Below are 17547 nucleotides of genomic sequence, written 5' to 3'. Positions count from 1 at the left end.
CCATGGTAGTGATTACAGTAGTTCTTTAATATCACTGCTGAAGCAAAAGAGAAATCTACACATGAGAAACATGCTTTTTTTTTCAACATAATGTAAAGAAACAGTATTAAATTTTAAAATTTCAAAATTTACAAAACAAAGTTTCTTAAAAAAACAGAATATTTAAAGTTATGCCCAGCATGACACAATTTTTTTGTTTTTTTAAATAGAGATGGGTGTCTTATTAGTTGCCCAGGGTGGTCTTGAACTTCTGGGCTGAAGCACTCTTCCCACCTCAGCCTCCCAAAGTGGTGAGCCACTGTGCCTGGCCACAAACCATATTTTAGAAAGTGCACTGAACAGGCACAGTGGCTTACACCTGTAATCCCAACACTTTGGGAGGCTGAGACAGGAGGATTGCCTGAGGCCAGGAGTTCCAAACCTGCCTTGGCAATACAAGGAGACTGTCTCTACAAAAAGTTAACCAGGTGAAGTGGTGTGTGCCTGTAGTCCCACCTAGTCAGGGAGGCTAAGTTGGGAGGATCGCTTGAGCCCAGGAGCTTGAGGCTGCAGTGAGCTATGATTGTGTTACTGCACTTCGGCCTGGGAGACACAGTGAGACCCCATCTCAAAAAACAGAAAAATTGAAAAATTAAAAAAAAAAAAGGTGCATTGGAAAAGAATTCTCATCCCTTTTAAAAAATATGGTTTGATTTTTAAATGTATTTTTTTCTTGATAAGTGTAATGGTCATTTGAAAGTGCAAATTATAGACTGTGTCAACAAGATTACTTTTGCCTTGGCTGTACGCAATACAAACTCAGAAAGATTGATGCATGTGGGGAAAACAAAGTAAATCCTACCCTTTTTAGTCTGTTTGACATATTAAAGTGACCACTGAAGAAGAAATGAGGGCATTAATCTCGATTTTATCACCCCTTTGCTGGGTAAAATTGGGGAAGATTTAACCTTGAGGCCTCATTACCTCATCTAGAAAATGATGGGATAGGTTTAAATCTCTGAGGTGCAATAGCATTCTAATGTTTACATTTCAATACATATGGCTTTTTCTAAAATATTCTTAGTCATTATGGTTTGTAAGTCATGATCTGAAGAAGAACCCCCACCCCACTGCCTTTTTTTTTTTTTTTTTACACATTAAAACAGAACAAAGCCAAAACAAAAATAAACTTTATTCTTCTGTCTTACACTGTCTGTATATCCCAACTCAGTCACTTCTTGTCCTGCATGGAAATAAAAGTGGGATAGGGAACATGAAAGAAAGTATATCCTTTTAGAAAGGATCTTGTAAGAAAACAAAACAAAACAGGTGCTAGGATCAGAGGTCTTCAAGAAAGCTGACTTTGGGCCACCACAAAAATGCCTCGAAGGGTCAGAATCGGGAGACAGACTGGATATAAAGCATCACGATAGGACTTTTAACAGGGTGGGGAACACAAGGTAGAAATTGGACCAGATAGTTAAATATACGAGCTCAGAAGAAACATACTACTTACAAATAAATCTGCCCTGAAGGGGTTTTAGGTAGAGGGTAGGGATGACAAAGGCACATTAAGGCACATTTTCAAATATACTGGCCAAAAGGGGATGCCCAGAGAGAACTTCTGCCACTTACACATAATGGACACCAGCAAATGATTAACAATATTGGCAAGGGAGGGATTTTTTTTAATGATGTTTTAATTCTTTGTTATTATAGTATAAATTAAATATGGATATATTGGAATAAGTCCCAGTTTTTGTGAAAAGATACAGAACTAAACAAAAACAAAGAAATAGGTCCAGTCACTAGGAAAGCAAGGCTGTTTCTCTCAAAGGGCTTTCTGGAGTTTTGCCCATAGAATTCAAATGTGCATTTTCAGACCCATTATGTGTTGTTTTTGAGAATTCTTAAGACAGTGGTTTTCAAAGTGTGGTCTGGGAACACCTGAGGCTCTCCAGACCCTTTCAGGTGTCTAGGAGAGTAAAATGTTTTCATAATAATGCTAAGATGTTATTTGCCTCTTTCACTCTCATTCTTTCATGAGAATACAGTGGAGTTTCCCAGAGACGACATGAACTGTAATATTGTAAAAGATTGAATGCAGAAGCAGATGTAAGAATCCAGATGTCTTCTATTAAGCTTGACATTAAAGGCAGTTTCAAAAATATAAAACAGTGCTACTCATCTCACTATTTTTATTTGAAAAATGGCCTTTTTAATGTTATCTATGTGAAGATGTTTATTCTTAAATGAATAGTATTTAAAATTTTTTGTTTCAGCATTTAATATTATAAATATCAGTAGATATCGCCTACATAAGCAAAAGCTCTTTGAGGGTCTTAGAACAATCTTAAGTGTGTAAAGGAGTCCTGAGACCAAAAAGCTTGAGAATATTCTAGAGGATATGTGGTTCCTCTGGACCTTATTAAACAGTGTTGGGGGCAGTTCTATGCAGTTAGTACAGCACAAGTTTACCTGGGGGAGCTTTTTCATGGTTACCTATGAGCCACTTCAGTAAGAATTTTCACAACAAACAAAGCAAGCAAGGCCATTGTTATTCTTCCCATTTTTTAGACAGGAAAAGTGAGGAGTAGAGAAAGAGTGATTTACCAAAGATTGCAGTTAAGTAGAGCTGGAAAGTGAGTGATTTACCAAAGATTGCAATTAAGTAGAGCTGGAAAGTGAGTGATTTACCAAAGATTGCAGTTAAGTAGAGCTGGAATCATTTGGTACTTAGACTCCCAGTTCCATATGTTTCCATTTCATTTTGCTGACTGAGCTGACTGCATTGATAGCAGAATAAATCATCAATCTTCTAGCTGACCTCAGTATAATCAATGGCAACCCCCACCTCTTTGTAAAGAAAAAATGTCAGACCAGTTTAATATTTGCTATGACAAAATAAATAACAGGCATTATTACTCATACCCTGAATGATATCAGTGCCTTTGAAATTCACTGACCAGGTGGAAAATGTATCACGGGAAAATGGGGTAGCATATACCTGGGGAAAATACAACAAAACAAAGCCCTCATTTTTGTAAACAGAGCATGGAGGACATGCTAGCAAGATGGAAAAGAAGATTCCAGGAAGGCCCATCAGGGTCTGTAAAGTGAATATTTGCTTGTGATGTGAGTGTCCATGGTAAAAAAGTGAATATTTGCTTGTGATGTGAGTGTTCATGGTAAAAAAGGCAAAATGATTATACTCTGGTGTATTGGAAAGAGCGTGACTTGTACAGCAAGCTAGGAAGCGATTCTTTATAGAGCAACTCTGGCAACTTCCTTTAGAGGACAGTGTCTAGTTCTGTCATTATAGTTGTAAAAGGTGAGAAATGCGGGAGCTTCTGAAGCATATCCATGGCACGATTAGCACACAGAATTCTGGAGGGAGAGGGAGGAGGAAGGAACTTGGAATAATTGCTTGATAGAAAGTCAGGTAGGGGTCACTGGTAGTTGCCTGTGGTATAAACTGTGTGTTTCTTTGATTTCAACACCATGTGTCAGCTTGGATCTTTTGGAGATATAAAATATTTCTGGTCTGTACTTCATTACATCTAGCAGATGTTGCTTTATGTTTTTGAACCCCATTTGCAGAATGGACATGATATCATATAACATACTCCTAAAAACAGAAAAGAGGAAACCAGTTAACTGGCCTTTTAGCAGAATAGTTTCAGGAAGGTCCAGACTTTTAGTCACTGCCTGTCTGAAGTACAAAAGTAGAATATATTCTACAAAGAAAAGAAGTAACACAACATGTTCATTGATGTAAACTGAAGGAATGTTCACTTACATTTTTAGACAAATTAAAAAATACATGGCAGATTGACCAAGGAGGGTAGTCTATTACTGAATGGCTGCCTCCTTCCCACTCCTCATCCCCTCTTATTTAAAAATGAAAATGTGTTCTTGCAGTATTTACCAGTGATCAAAAAAAATACGGAAGAAAGAAAAAGAAAATTCCTCCTTTCCATGACTCAGTATTTTTAGGTTATCACAAACCTATTCAGCTTCTGAATCTTATTAAAGTCAAAATATTGAGTCAATTCATCAGCACTAAGCTATTCAATTTTTGCTTTATGCATGTTTTGAAAGCAAGGCTTGATATAGATGGTGTATTTATGTAACAATGGTGTTACTCAATGACCTTGCATTTTTCTGCACATGCTATCTTAATGGAAATTTACTGGAAAATTCTTGCCAGAATAAACACATTCCTTCAGGAGTGAAAGGCTTAATGTACTTCTAGTTCAACTGCACCTTTTTCCCGTGAGCAGATAAACCAAATTATTTGGCGTTAGTCATTATACTTCACACAGTTTACAGTACTTATTGTGGTCTCACAGGGGGGTAAGAGTTAAAGCAGACAGAAGTAAGGTGGTCAATTTCACACTATGAGAGAGAAAACAAAAGGATAAACCATCTGTATATTTGACATGCAATACAAAAAATGAATCTGGCAGTCATCTGTAAATTAACATTAGCTATCCTGGTAAGGCAGAAGTAAGGAATATGAACAATATAGATAAGTTGAGCTGCTGAACCAGAAATTTAAAAAATATATTTTTTATTTTTAAGAGAGGGATGACTTTCTCATTTACATGTTAATGTAAGAATCAGGAGTGAAAACTCTACAAGAAAAATACTGGCTATGTAGTGGCCATTGGAGCCGGATATGGGGACCCAGGTGGAATACACAGATGTAAACAGGATGATTGAGGCCAGGGAAGGAGGAAGTACCCTGTGAATTAAGGGATGAAGAAGGCAAACAATGAACAATGGAGACTTAAGGAAAGAGATTCACAAACATGTCTAGACTTAGGCTTGTTGGCCCCTGTCCTAATTCCCACCCATCACCACCCCAAGGTTGCTACTGGGGAGAGAGTATAGTGATTGTTTATTCATGTATGCAACCAGCATTAATAAAGTTTGTAATCAAGGCAGGAAGAATCATCTTTAAAGGAATAAAACTGGCTTATTAGCATATTAAAGCTAAGTACTCAGTTATACTGCATTTATTTGCAGCAATAAACAATTAAGTTCCTTGACTTTTTCTAACAAACCAGATGGAATTAAGCTGCTGGATAGATTTGCCCAGAGTGTAGTGACCCTCTCCCTTATGTACTATTAAAATCCTACTATTTTAAACAATTTTGGGAAAGGCTAATTTAAATGTGAATGTTCACACACTATTATTTTGTTGTAATTTTAAAATTATTTTCAATATGTACAGTAAGTAAAACCAATCTGGCAAACAAAGAATTACTTCCTGGAAGTCCTTCCTGAGAGAAGCAGTCTGAAAATTAGAATAGCAAAACAGTTATTCAACTATTGTCCTCACTCAAATTGTATTCTTTAAAAAAATTTATTGTTAGTCCATTCTCACGCTGCTTATAAAGACATACCTGAGACTGGGTAATTTGTAAAGGAAAGAGGTTTAATTGACTCACAGTTCAGTATGGCTGGGGAAGCCTCAGGAAACTTAAATCATGGCAGAAAGGGAGGCAAACACACCCTTAGTCACATGATGGCAACAAGGAGAAGTAACAAGCCAAAAGGGGAAAAGCCCCTTATGAAACCATCAGATCTCATGACAGCTCACTATCACAAGAACAGCATGAAAGTAGCTGCCCCCAGGATTAAATTACCTCCCGATGGGTCCCCCCAGGACACATGGGGCTTATGGGTACTACAATTCAAGATGAGATTTGGGTGGGAACATAGCCAAACCATATCAACCGTATATAAAGGAAAAGCATCAAAGCCGAAAAATTTCTTCTTTTAAGGAATCAGGCATGGTTTTCTCTATAAATAATAACAAAACAAAAAATTATTTTATTATATATAGTTTTTTATTATAAGCTCCTTTAATTCAATTTTAGAAGTAGGTAAGATATGAATTAAAAAACCCTGTTTACTTGAAGTTATACAAATACTCTTATTTATTCAATTTATTCTTCATAGATAATATCTGAGAGAGAAATGTTTGAGGTAATTCCAAGCTATTCAGAATTGCTAATAAATGAGTTTTTACCACATTTTGGAATTTTTAATACATATAAATCATGGGTCCATTTATAAATAAAGATTAGAAATTGCTTTCTACAGTAGATTATAACAGCAAACTTAAATCATCCCATTTATATTTTGATTTCAAAAATAAAATGGAAATACAAATACTGCTTCATCGGTTGAAGATATTTGCTATATAACAGTTGACTAAGTTTGGTTTATGAATATAAATGATAAACACAAAAATTATGTAAAATTCATTCCCAATTAATAGTTTGTAATCAAGATTTAATGTGTTGCTTTTTAAAAACAAAGTTTCAGGTTTAAATGAGTCTTATGCCTGGGTGTGGTGGCTCATGCCTTTAATCTCAGTGCTTTGGGAGGTTGAGGTGGGAGGATCAGTTGAGGATCATTTGAGACCAGGAGTTTCAGACCAACCTGGGCAACACAGCAAGACCCCATGTCTGCCAAAAAAAAAATTAGCTGGGCAATATGGTATATACCTGTAGTAGTAGCTACTCAAGAGACTGAGGTGGGAAGATCACTTGAGCCCAGTAATTTGGAGTTAAAGTGAGCTATGGTCACACTGGTGCACTCGAACCCTGGCAACAGAGCAAGACCTTGTCACTAAAAAATATATTTGAAAAATGAGTCTTCATTTAATATAAATGGAAAAATAATTTACCATGTTGCTATTTGTACTTCACCACACTTTTCTGTGGAGCATGAAACTGTTTATTCTACAAGCATATTATAATCCAGAGTAAACAGTTTCAAAATATATATTCCTTTAGTTTTATTAAGGAGAACTTAAGGAGTTAACAAATTCTCCAGCTTATTGCTGTGATATTTTAGAAATTATACTGCTTCCTTTTGTACTAAAATAAATCATGTGTTCTTTGAATTTGCAGTCGCAGATATGGCCAGTACACTATGAACCAGGAAAGCACCACCACCAAAGTTATGGAGAAGCCTCCATTTGATCGATCAATTTCCCAGGATTCTTTGGATGAACAATCTATGGAAGACTATTGGATAGAACTAGAAAACATCAAGAAATCTAGTGAAAACAGACAAGAAGATCAAGAGGTGGTTGTTGTCAAAGAGCCTGATGGTAATAACTAACTAAATAAAGCTTTTGTTGTTTGCATATGTATTTCTAGGAAATGAATGCATAGAAAGGAAGAGAACAAAAAAAAAAAAATTAAAGCTAGGACCACCAAAAAAAGATACTGCCTTTCAACTTGAAAAATACTTGTTTGAGGCAGATTTATGGATGCAACTGCCAGATACAAGTGGCATAAGTAAGTTAGCTTAGTCATAGATATGGCTGGAATGTTGTTGGCTAAGCTTACTGTATCATAGCTTTTTAGAGTTAGACTTCATCTTTGAAACCATCTAACCTGCCTTTACATTTCTTTTGTAATGTGGTAGCCACATTGTCATTTGGTCTCTAGTAGGGTGCAGATGGTGATAGAAAGAGCACTGCTTTGTAGTGATACTATTTTTCCAGTGGTCGGTCAGCTTGAGTTCTTTTGATCTTTGTTTTATTGATTTATAATCTGCTGTCCTCTAACTTTGACTCTCTTGCTGTAGTTATGCCTTTGGGACGAACAGAAGAAGGCTCTTCTATTTTTACATGATAGCCTTTCATATATTTGAGAATATTTATCTTGCTCCTAGCCAAGACCTTTCTAGAAAGAAAATTCACATAAACCAATTTTTGTGGGTGGTTTTCAAAGACCTGTTGTGGTCCTGGCTATTTTGTCATTCAAAGTATAGTTCTCCAGATTGCATGCAACGGCTCATGTTTAGCCAACTAATCTAAAAATATAGAGTTGGACAGTGGATGGTGGCATTACCATTTTTAGCTTCCATATTTACTTCTTTCTTGTATTTGGTGCATAATTTCTGTAGAGTCACTTTCCAGCCATATTTCCCATTCTCTGCTATAATATTTGATATTCTGGGAAGAAACATGTAAAACTTAAACGTTTTTTTGTACCGTTTCTTTTAATCTCTGAAATTCAAGCAGTTGCCAAGTTTTTCATGTCCAATTCTCTTGTCTGTTGTATTAGCTTTCTTTCTATGCCTTGTGCCATCTATACATTTGTAAGTATGTTTATATAAGTTGATATATAAATGCCAAAATGTGAGAGCCCCAATCAGTGCTTTGTGATCCACTAATAGAGACTTCCTTCTCAACACCATGACTTCTTAACTAAATGACTTAGGATCTAATTAAGTAGCAAAATCTATATAAATAAGATTTTTTTCCTTGGCTACAACATTGCTTGAAAAATCTACCAACATTAACTTTAAAAGACGACTTGGGGATTTTTCTTAATTTAATTTCTTAGATCTAAAAGAACACTATGGTTAACTTATTCTTTAACTTCTTGTTATTTTTCTCTCATTGTTTCCCAAATATGATACCAATAAAGTCAAGCTTATTTGTGATAATTAATAGTATCTCTCACCCTTTCTTTCTCCATGTTTCAAGATGGAAGTAGCATACTAGTCTGCTGAATAAGGAGAGAATATGTTTGAGAAAGTGGCGTTTAAGCCTGATACATAGAAGTGTGTCATTAGCTGTTTGATAATTCTCCAACATTAATTAGATTCATTGATTATTATGCACTGTGTGATCATCAGGAAGATTGGGAATGTTTTCTACATGTCCACCTTTTCTTAGACTTCAAATTGTTTAAGTTTTACTTCTACTTTTTAATGGAAAAAATGACTCTACGTAGTAATCTTGTTTATTTTGGTTGTTGTATAACAATATCAGGTTTTTTTTCTGGCAATTTGGTTTTATACACCAATACTGAGTTTTACTTTAAAAGTATAAATAATAATGGCTGACTTCTTTTTTTTTTTTGAGACTGTCTCACTCTGTCACCCAGGCTGGAGTGCAGTGGCACAATCTTGGTTCACTGCGACCTCTGCCTCCCAGGTTCAAGAGATTCTCTTGCCTCAGTCTCCCTAGTAGCTGGGATTACCGGCGTGTAACACCATGCCCAGCTATTTTTTGTATTTTTAGTAGAGAGGGGGTTTCACCATGTTGGCCAGGCTGGTCTCGAACTCCTGACCTCAAGTGATCCACCCACCTCGGCTTCCCAAAGTGCTGGGATTACAAGCCTGAGCCACCATGCCCAGCCTTGCTGACTTACTTTTTATGCTAGTAAACTGTTTTTGTTTTCTAGTGTGCACAGTGCCTAGCACTGGCTTATGTCTCTTGAAGTCAAAGTTATTAATACTTGATTTCTGCCGTCAAGAAATTTATATAGTATAGAAAGACAGACAGGTAGGACCAGGTGCTATACCATGTGATACAGTCTATCTCAGGGCTTTTCAAAGCTCCTTCCATATAACATTCTCACCTTTGGTTATGGCATAGCTGGAAGAGGTGTGCTTTAGTTTACAGATCAGAAAACAGAGTCAACTTGAGGCTAAGTGACTTGTCCAAAGAGACTTGGCTATCAAGTTGCAGAAATGGGGTACAGATCCAGGTCTTTTGTGTCCCAATTTATCGGTTTTATTTTCCTCTATAAATATGATGGTTGGAAAGAATCCATTCTAATTATCCTTCTGCTTTTAAATAACTTTCATTAGATCTTACACAATATTTGCATGAATATTTCCTGCTTTCAGTGTTTTGAATTGATTGTTTTTAATTATCTTCCTATATAAGCTTTTTTGCTGGACATATTGTGCTTTTAAAAAACATTGTAAAAATATATAATCTGATGTGCTGACTTGGAAGATTAGAAAAATTAATTTGAAATTGATTAGTTCCCAATGTTCTGATGCTGTTAACTTCTTTGCTGCACTTCCTGTCAGCTACAGTGAACAGAGAAAACAAGGCTTTCCATAAATTAGTGTTGGGCTCTGAGGTAGTACTGAATTTAAGCCAAGAAACTGGGCTTAATGTATAGCCCCAGCATTGATTTCCTTCTGTAAACTTGATGGAAGTAAGTTATCTTTTTATTCTTTGCTCATCTCTGGAAGGGGAACGGTATCATCTTCTGGGTTAATCTGCAGGGAAGTTATAGAGGTTAATTACATGTGAAGTCATTTAAAAATTTTAATTGAGTATATATGAAATTGATCTAAAATTTGATGTCATTGTGGCTGGAGTATATGGCAGTTGTCCAAGTTTTAGATAATGATTCTTAGCACTGTGGTTTTGTTACAATAGAAGAGTTTTAGTAAGAATTTTTAACAGCTTAAAAAATGTAAAGGTTCTTATATTTTGTGATTTAAGTACCACTTTTCTCTACTGTCTTAGAGGGAGAATTGGAAGAAGAATGGCTTAAAGAGGCCGGTTTGTCCAATCTCTTCGGAGAGTCTGCTGGAGATCCCCAGGAAAGCATGGTGTTTTTATCAACATTGACCCGGACCCAGGCAGCAGCAGTTCAGAAGCGAGTAGAGACGGTCTCCCAGACCTTGAGGAAAAAAAACAAACAGTACCAGATTCCTGACGTCAGAGACATATTTGCTCAACAGAGAGAATCGAAAGAAGCAGTAGGTTTTCTTTTTTGATGTTAAGGCAAAGGAATAATTACTTACAATTAATTAGATCAATCTGGTTTAATTCAAATGATTAAAAACGTAATGATCACCTATTCTATGCCAGGCACCAAAGCTCTATGCTTGCAGGAAACAAGAGAGACTTGCTTCCTGCCTTTCTGGAAGTTATACTGATGGGGCAGAAAACAAAACTAGTTAAAATTCAGCCTGATAATCCATGCATTAGGAGAAGAGGGTGTCCTTGGAGCATTACAAGTTACTCTAATTCCACTAGGGGTGACAGGGACAGCTTCTCAGACAACGTGACTACCAACAGTTACTTAGAGAAAAGTAGGATTAGGGTATTCTTCCCTATCTATTAATGCTTGTAGGAATATTTGATTTTTCCCTAGACTGGTTTGGGGATGGATGAAGTAGAGTGTGAGGGAGCTAATTGCAGCTGAATTACAAAGTAGGAACTTTGAGACATGAAGTAACTTCTCCTTTGTGGTGTTAAAAGAAAGACCTTAGACAAATTAAATTTAACGGAATTTAATTGAGCAAAGAATGATTTGCAAATTGGGCAGCCCCCAGAATCACAGCAGATTCAGAGAGACTCCAGTGCTACCGTGTGGTCAAAGATTTATGGACAGGGAAAGGAAAGTGATCTACAGAAAACAGAAGTGAGGTACAGAAACAGCCAGATTGGTTACAGCTTTGTGTTTGTTTGCCCTTTTTGAATATGGTTTGAACAGTTGGCCACCTTTGATTGGTCAAAATTTGGTGATTGACACAAGTAGGTTACAGTCTGTTTACACATCCAGTTAGGTTAGAGTTCACTAAATACAGAGAAACCCTTTAGGATGAACATAAGATATGTAAGGAGGCAGCTTTAGATTAAACTTTAAGGTGTCTAGCCTTGGCACAGTGACAGCACACAAAAAGATTGAGTGAATATTTGTCTAGGTGATTAACTTATTAACGAAAGCTGTGGGGTCTGGTAGAGACTGTGGGACTGATGAATGAATGAAGAGAGGTATCAGAGAAGGCATGATAAAAGCTTGAGAGGCTGGGCGTGGTGGCTCACAGCTGTTATCCCAGCACTTTGGGAGGCTGAGACTGGAGAGTTTGAGACCAGCCTGGGCAACATAGCAAAACCCAATCTCTACAAAAAGCACAAGAATTAGCTGGGTGTGGTGGCATGTGCCTGTAGGCCCAGCTACTTGCGGGGCTGAGGCCAGAGGATTGCTTGAGCCCTGGAGGTCGAGGCTGCAGTGAGCTGTGTTCATGCTACTGCACTCCAGGCTGGGTGACAAAGTGAGACTCCATCTCAAAAAATGACAACAACAACAACCAAACAGTACAAGAACTGTGTGGTTCAGATCAGTGCTACTCAAATAAGCCAGTTAGTGGATTACCTATTACTTATCTGTAAGGGCATAAGGAGCGTGCACAGAATATAAATGATCCTTCTTTCTTTCATCAAAAAAGTCTTGCTGCCAGAAAAAAGGTAAAAAATCAGCAGATCTAGATGGTGTTCTTGAGGTCAAAGTTGATTTACATTCTGGCTTGAGTAGCTTTGGCCTAGAACACCCAGTGAGGTGGATGGAATGAGAATGAACATGGAATGGGACTCTGGAACAATGATTCTAATAATAGTAACAATACCAGTTGCTGCCACCATTGCTGAACACTTACTGTGCTGACCACTTTACGTGCTTTATCTCATTTAATCCTTACAGCTGTCCTGTGAGTGAGGTGTTATTTCCATTCTGTGGCTGAGGCTCATAGATTTTATTTTATTTTTTAATTTTTATTTTTGGAGACGGAGTCTCTCTCTGTCACCCAGGCTGGAGTGCAGTGGCACAATCTCGGCTCACTGCAGCCTCCACCTCCCAGATTCAAGCAATTCTCCTGCCTCAGCCTCGGAGTAGCTGCGACTACAGGTGCATGCCACCATGCCCAGCTAATTTTTTGTACTTTTAGTAGAGACGGGGTCTTGCCATGTTGGCCAGGCTGGTCTTGAACTCCTGATCTCAGGTGATCTGCTTGCCTCAGCCTCCCAAAGCGCTGGGATTACAGGTGTGCGCCACCGTACCCGGCCAGATTTTAAGTAACTTGCTCAGTGTCCTGTAGAGAGTAAACCCAAATTTGTTTGACTTTGAAGTACGTGCTTTTAACCAGTCTCTATCCTGGTATATTTGCATTTTGTACATGATTCTGACATTAAGCATCCTGAATATGAGATTCTATTTATACTATAAAAGATAACAAAAATTGAATGATTATTTATTTTAAAAAAGGAATGAAAGGGTTTATATTTAAGGTGTCTTCCTGTCATGTAGATACTCTTTTGCTTTTTGTAGACATTTTATTCTTGCAAGAAAGCCCTTCTAGCTGCAGATTGCTACTCTCTTTGCATGACCAATTTCGAATCAAGTCCAGTCCATCTTACAGGAGTTTTGGGGTCATTAAATTGCTCCAGGCACTTGCTTAAGTTAAGAACTTGCTTACCACCCAGTGGTTATTTGGGATATCCACTTGTGTTAAAGGATTGGACTAGGTTTCCAGCTGAAGAAAAATGAATGGTAAGGAAATTTAGTATTATGACATTTTCTTCCCAATTAGAGAACCCTCACTAAGGGAGTTAAGAGGAAGTGAAAAGGGGGAGGGAACAGAGAGCTGAGCCTAAGCAAAATATAAATTGTGGGATTTCTGCCAGTCTCCAAGAGGATGTTGCTACTTGGTGCTAGAAACAACATTTTTCCAGCAAGTTTCTGGCAGTGTCACAACCACATGGTTTGAGTCCAAGGTAATTGGTGGATTGTATCATCTGATGGAGTCATTAAGAGAGAACTAGCAAAAGGAAATGAAAATAATGTTAACTTGCTTACATTGCATGCCTTTAATTGAAACACTGCCACCCATTAGAAAAGTGCTTTATCTCCCCCATCCCTCAAGCAAACTTGGGCCAGCCATCTTCACTTGCAGTTCTTCTGTTTTTGAGTGAGTGTATATTCAGCTCTTCCATGTTAAATGCTTCCTCATGAAGGCCTTGCTGACACTAGGAAATATAATGCAGAAATGAACACCATCTGTACTGCCATCTTCAATTGCTAAGGAAAATAATTCCGACCACATGCTCCAAAATATGTGTTCTTTTGTGAGATTGGAATCACTCTGCTCATTGTGCCATGCAGGGCCAGCCTCTGCCGGCTTGTGGGAGGAGGGAAGGAGAATGGGACTGCTCTGTCCTTCAGGGGATTAAAGTGATGCTGGGTACCCACGTACCACTTCTGTGACTAGGTAGTCACTGTAACACTGTCCTGGGTTTTCCCCATCTCTAAGTGGTGCATTAATAGCCTAGATGTCCCTAGCCTAGTACTTTTCTAGGCTCTTTTTAGACTTCAGGTGGAGGATGAAGTCCTTCTTGGACAACAGCTTGAGGTGAAACGTGTGGTGAGACTACAGTGGCCACTTGCTGTCTGAGATAAAATCCAGTAGAATTATCAATATTATTTTTAAAATAATTTGAATAGACCTCTTTCTGTGGTTGATCCAGACTCTCCTTCCTGACCTCTGAATTCCTTCTGAAGCCTTACCTGGAAAGGAGGAAGTACTGTCTGGCCACATTTACTGCTGAGCAGAGTCAGCCATGGTGTACTATCTCCATAAACCTTTGGAAGGCCCCATTCCTTGGGCGTCACTGCCCCGACCCCTTGAAAACAGGAATTCCTTCAGATATTTTAGGTCTTATTGCTGGTTTGGTAATTTAGTTACTTATCTCACATTTATTTCTTGCTTTTTTTTTTACTTGAAGAATTTATATTTTATTAGGGACATGTACTTTTACACTTTTATAACAGCATGATTGAGATATAATTCTCATACCATACAATTCACCCACTTAAAGTGCACAATTCAGTGTTTTGTAGCATACTCACAGTTGTGCAACGATCACCACAATCAGTTTTAGCACGTTTTTATTGTCTCCAAAAGAAAGGCTGTATCCATTAGCAGTCCTTCCCCATCTTTCCCTCCCTACTCTTAGGTGACCATTAGTCAGCTTTGTGTCTCTATGGTTTGCATATTATGGTCGTTTGCTATAAATGGAATCATAGAATATGTGGCTCTTTGTGACTGGTTCCTTTCACTTAGCATAGTATTTTCAAGGTTTATTTATGTTGCAGCATGTATCAATACTTCATTTCTTTTTATAGCCAAATAACATTCCATTGTACAGATAGACCACATTTTGCTTATCCATTTGTCAATTAATAGCTACTACTAATTTTTTAACATGTTTGTCCTTTCTCCTCCACTCAATAGTAGCATTCTTGATGACAGGGACACACTCATGACTTTTTTAATATTTCCCACTGGGCCTACTATTGTCTCTCACAAGTTGTAGGTAATAAAATATTTTTTGGATGATTGCATGTTGATTATTACCTTAGTGCCCCTTTTCCACTGTGATTGTTATAATTCTGAGTACATTTCTTGTACTCTAAAGATTAGTAACAAAATTATTTACAATACCATTTTCTCTGGTTTTGAGTTGGAGATGACTAAATGGCCTGTTTTCTATGTTTAGGCTCCAGATGGCACTGAATCGCAGTCTCTTAGAACAAATGAAAACAAATACCAAGGAAGAGATGGTATGTTGAACCTGTTCTCTTGTTTTTTTTTTCCCCCCCTTTAATTAGTATAACAAACAGTTATAGTCTTACAAAACATTCACCTTCAATTCTAGTAAGCAAATTCTATTAAAATGCTAATGTAAGGTCTCAAGTGGATCATTACGTGAGGCTGAGCATATAGTTGGCCTTCAATTTTCTTTTAATGTGTATCCCTATTTTCTGATTCAAAATGCATATACATATCTTCTGAGTGCTTATCATGTGCCAGATGCTATCAGGAGATGTTTACCTCATTTAATACACTTGAAAACGATGTCATGGTTATTGTTCTTAACCCATTTTACGGATGAGCGAACTGAGGCTTAGAGCCGTGAACCCACTTTCCAATGCAACACAGCTAGTCACTGAGCCAACAAACTTGCAGCATTGTTCTTAAATCACAAGCTCCTAATTCATAAATGCGGTAATTTTTTAGATATTGTAGAAAAACTTTTTAAAATAGTTAAGATTTTTATGGACAATTGATTATAATTCTCCTTTTCATGTTTCTCTGCTAAGATTTGTTATTTCAGATTTAAATTAGAAACTCGAGGTATGGAAGAAAGTAACTTTTTTTTTTTTTGAGGTGGAGTCTTGCTCTATCTCCCACGCTGGAGTACAGTGGCGTGGTCTTGGCTCACTGCAACCTCCACCTCCCAGATTCAAGCAATCCTCCTGCCTCAGCCTCCCCAGTAGCTGGGATTACAGGCATGTGCCACCATGCCCGGTAATTTTTTTTTTTTTTTTTTTTTTTTTTTAAGTAGAGACAGGGTTTCACCATGTTGGCGAGGCTGGTCTTGAACTCCTGACCTCAAATGATCTGCCTGCCTGGGCCTCCCAAAGTGCGGGGATTACAGGTGTGAGCCACCATGGCCAGCCAAAAGTTACTATTAAGGCTTTATTAGTACTTACTAAGAAAGAATTTATAGCTATTTCATTTGTTTACAGAAAGGGAAAATATTCTAAGTGAAGTTAATAGATTTTTTTTTTTTTTGAGGCGGAGTCTCGCTCTGTCACCCAGGCTGGAGTGCAGTGGCGTGATCTCCGCTCACTGCAAGCTCCGCCTCCCGGGTTCATGCCATTCTCCTGCCTCAGCCACCCGAGTAGCTGAGACTACAGGCGCCCGCCACCACGCCCGGCTAATTTTTGTATTTTTAGTAGAGATGGGGTTTCACCGTGCTAGCCAGGATGGTCTCGATCTCCTGACTTCGTGATCCACCTGCCTCGGCCTCCCAAAGTGCTAGGATTACAGGCGTGAGCCACCGCACCCGGCCTCGAAGTTAATAGATTTAAGCTTAAAAATGTAGTCCTTAATTGTTATTTGACAAACTAAAACAAAGGTGATTTAAGTTTATGTTCCTAAAATTTAGCAACTGGAGTGTTCATGCCATTAATAGTGTTGCATTTGGTTTGGAAGTAGTAGTGGGAGGGGTATTAGGTAAACTGTGGAGGACTGAGGAGTGTTCCCAACGTTCCTATAAAACTCCTACATTACTCAAGATCATGTGTGATATTTTCCTTCCACACTTCTCTCAGAACTTCTCTCTGGCACCCCTGCCTTAAAGATAATATGCACGCACATGTATATACACACATATATATTTATAAAAATACTTGCTTTTTATTCTGTGGATGTTTCTTCAGTTGTATGCATTATATCTGAATGAAATCACTAGGTATTTTCTCAAATCGATGTACCTGCAGATGTTGAAGTGGCAAGCAAGCTGGCATAGCTACCCTGCCTGCTAGAGAGCTGGGTCATCAGGAGAGACAGACAGGTTTTTTGTGCCAATGTCAATATGCTTTGGGCTCTGGAGAAATGACTGGCAGTTGGTGAATGGATGCTGAGGAAAACATTGTCCTTTTCTTGGTGTTTTCCTCCCTTGCCAGGGATCATGATGTACGCTATATCAACAAAAGTTCTGGAAGACAAGTTCATAGTGTGAGCACTTTCCTGCCTAGCTTGCAGCAAGCAAGTGAAATGTGACAAACTTGCTGCTTGATTTACATCTGCTTTTGCTGGAATGTTACACAGTGGGCATAGAGCCTCCAATCAGAATAACAAGAGAATGTGTGATGCCATCCAAGTCACTGAGTATTCCCTATTGCACCTGTTCTGGGCAATGCCATGCTCTTTCACTAGCCAGTGAATTAACCAGTGTAAGCCAAACATTGGAAAGTTCAGGATGAAATGCATGGAAACATTGTCTCAGGTTCAAAAGTGGGGCTGTTTCTGATTAAAATTTGAAGGCATGGGTGACATAGTCTCTTTTAAATGTTTTCCCCACACTCGAGTTTTTAAATGTGTTCCGCCAATGATACTTATTCTAAATGAAAAGTTGTTAAGTTTTATAGTTGC

General features: G+C 38.0%; 1 protein-coding gene across 1 annotated transcript in view; it reads left to right on the top strand.

Annotated features, from left to right (window-relative positions):
- Positions 1–17547, top strand: part of ARHGAP18 (Rho GTPase activating protein 18) — a 133979-nt gene that overhangs the window by 60529 nt on the left and 55903 nt on the right. Inside the window, exons 2-4 of the mRNA XM_003255694.4 lie at positions 6909–7111; positions 10289–10524; positions 15104–15167. Coding sequence (XP_003255742.1) covers positions 6909–7111; positions 10289–10524; positions 15104–15167 — 503 coding nt within the window. The remainder of the gene's footprint in view (positions 1–6908; positions 7112–10288; positions 10525–15103; positions 15168–17547) is intronic.

This window comes from Nomascus leucogenys, chromosome 3 (assembly GCF_006542625.1).
Source record: "Nomascus leucogenys isolate Asia chromosome 3, Asia_NLE_v1, whole genome shotgun sequence".
Lineage (NCBI taxonomy): Eukaryota > Metazoa > Chordata > Mammalia > Primates > Hylobatidae > Nomascus > Nomascus leucogenys.
The sequence above is the reverse complement of the archived record's forward strand: the minus strand, read 5'-3'. Positions and strand labels throughout refer to the sequence as shown.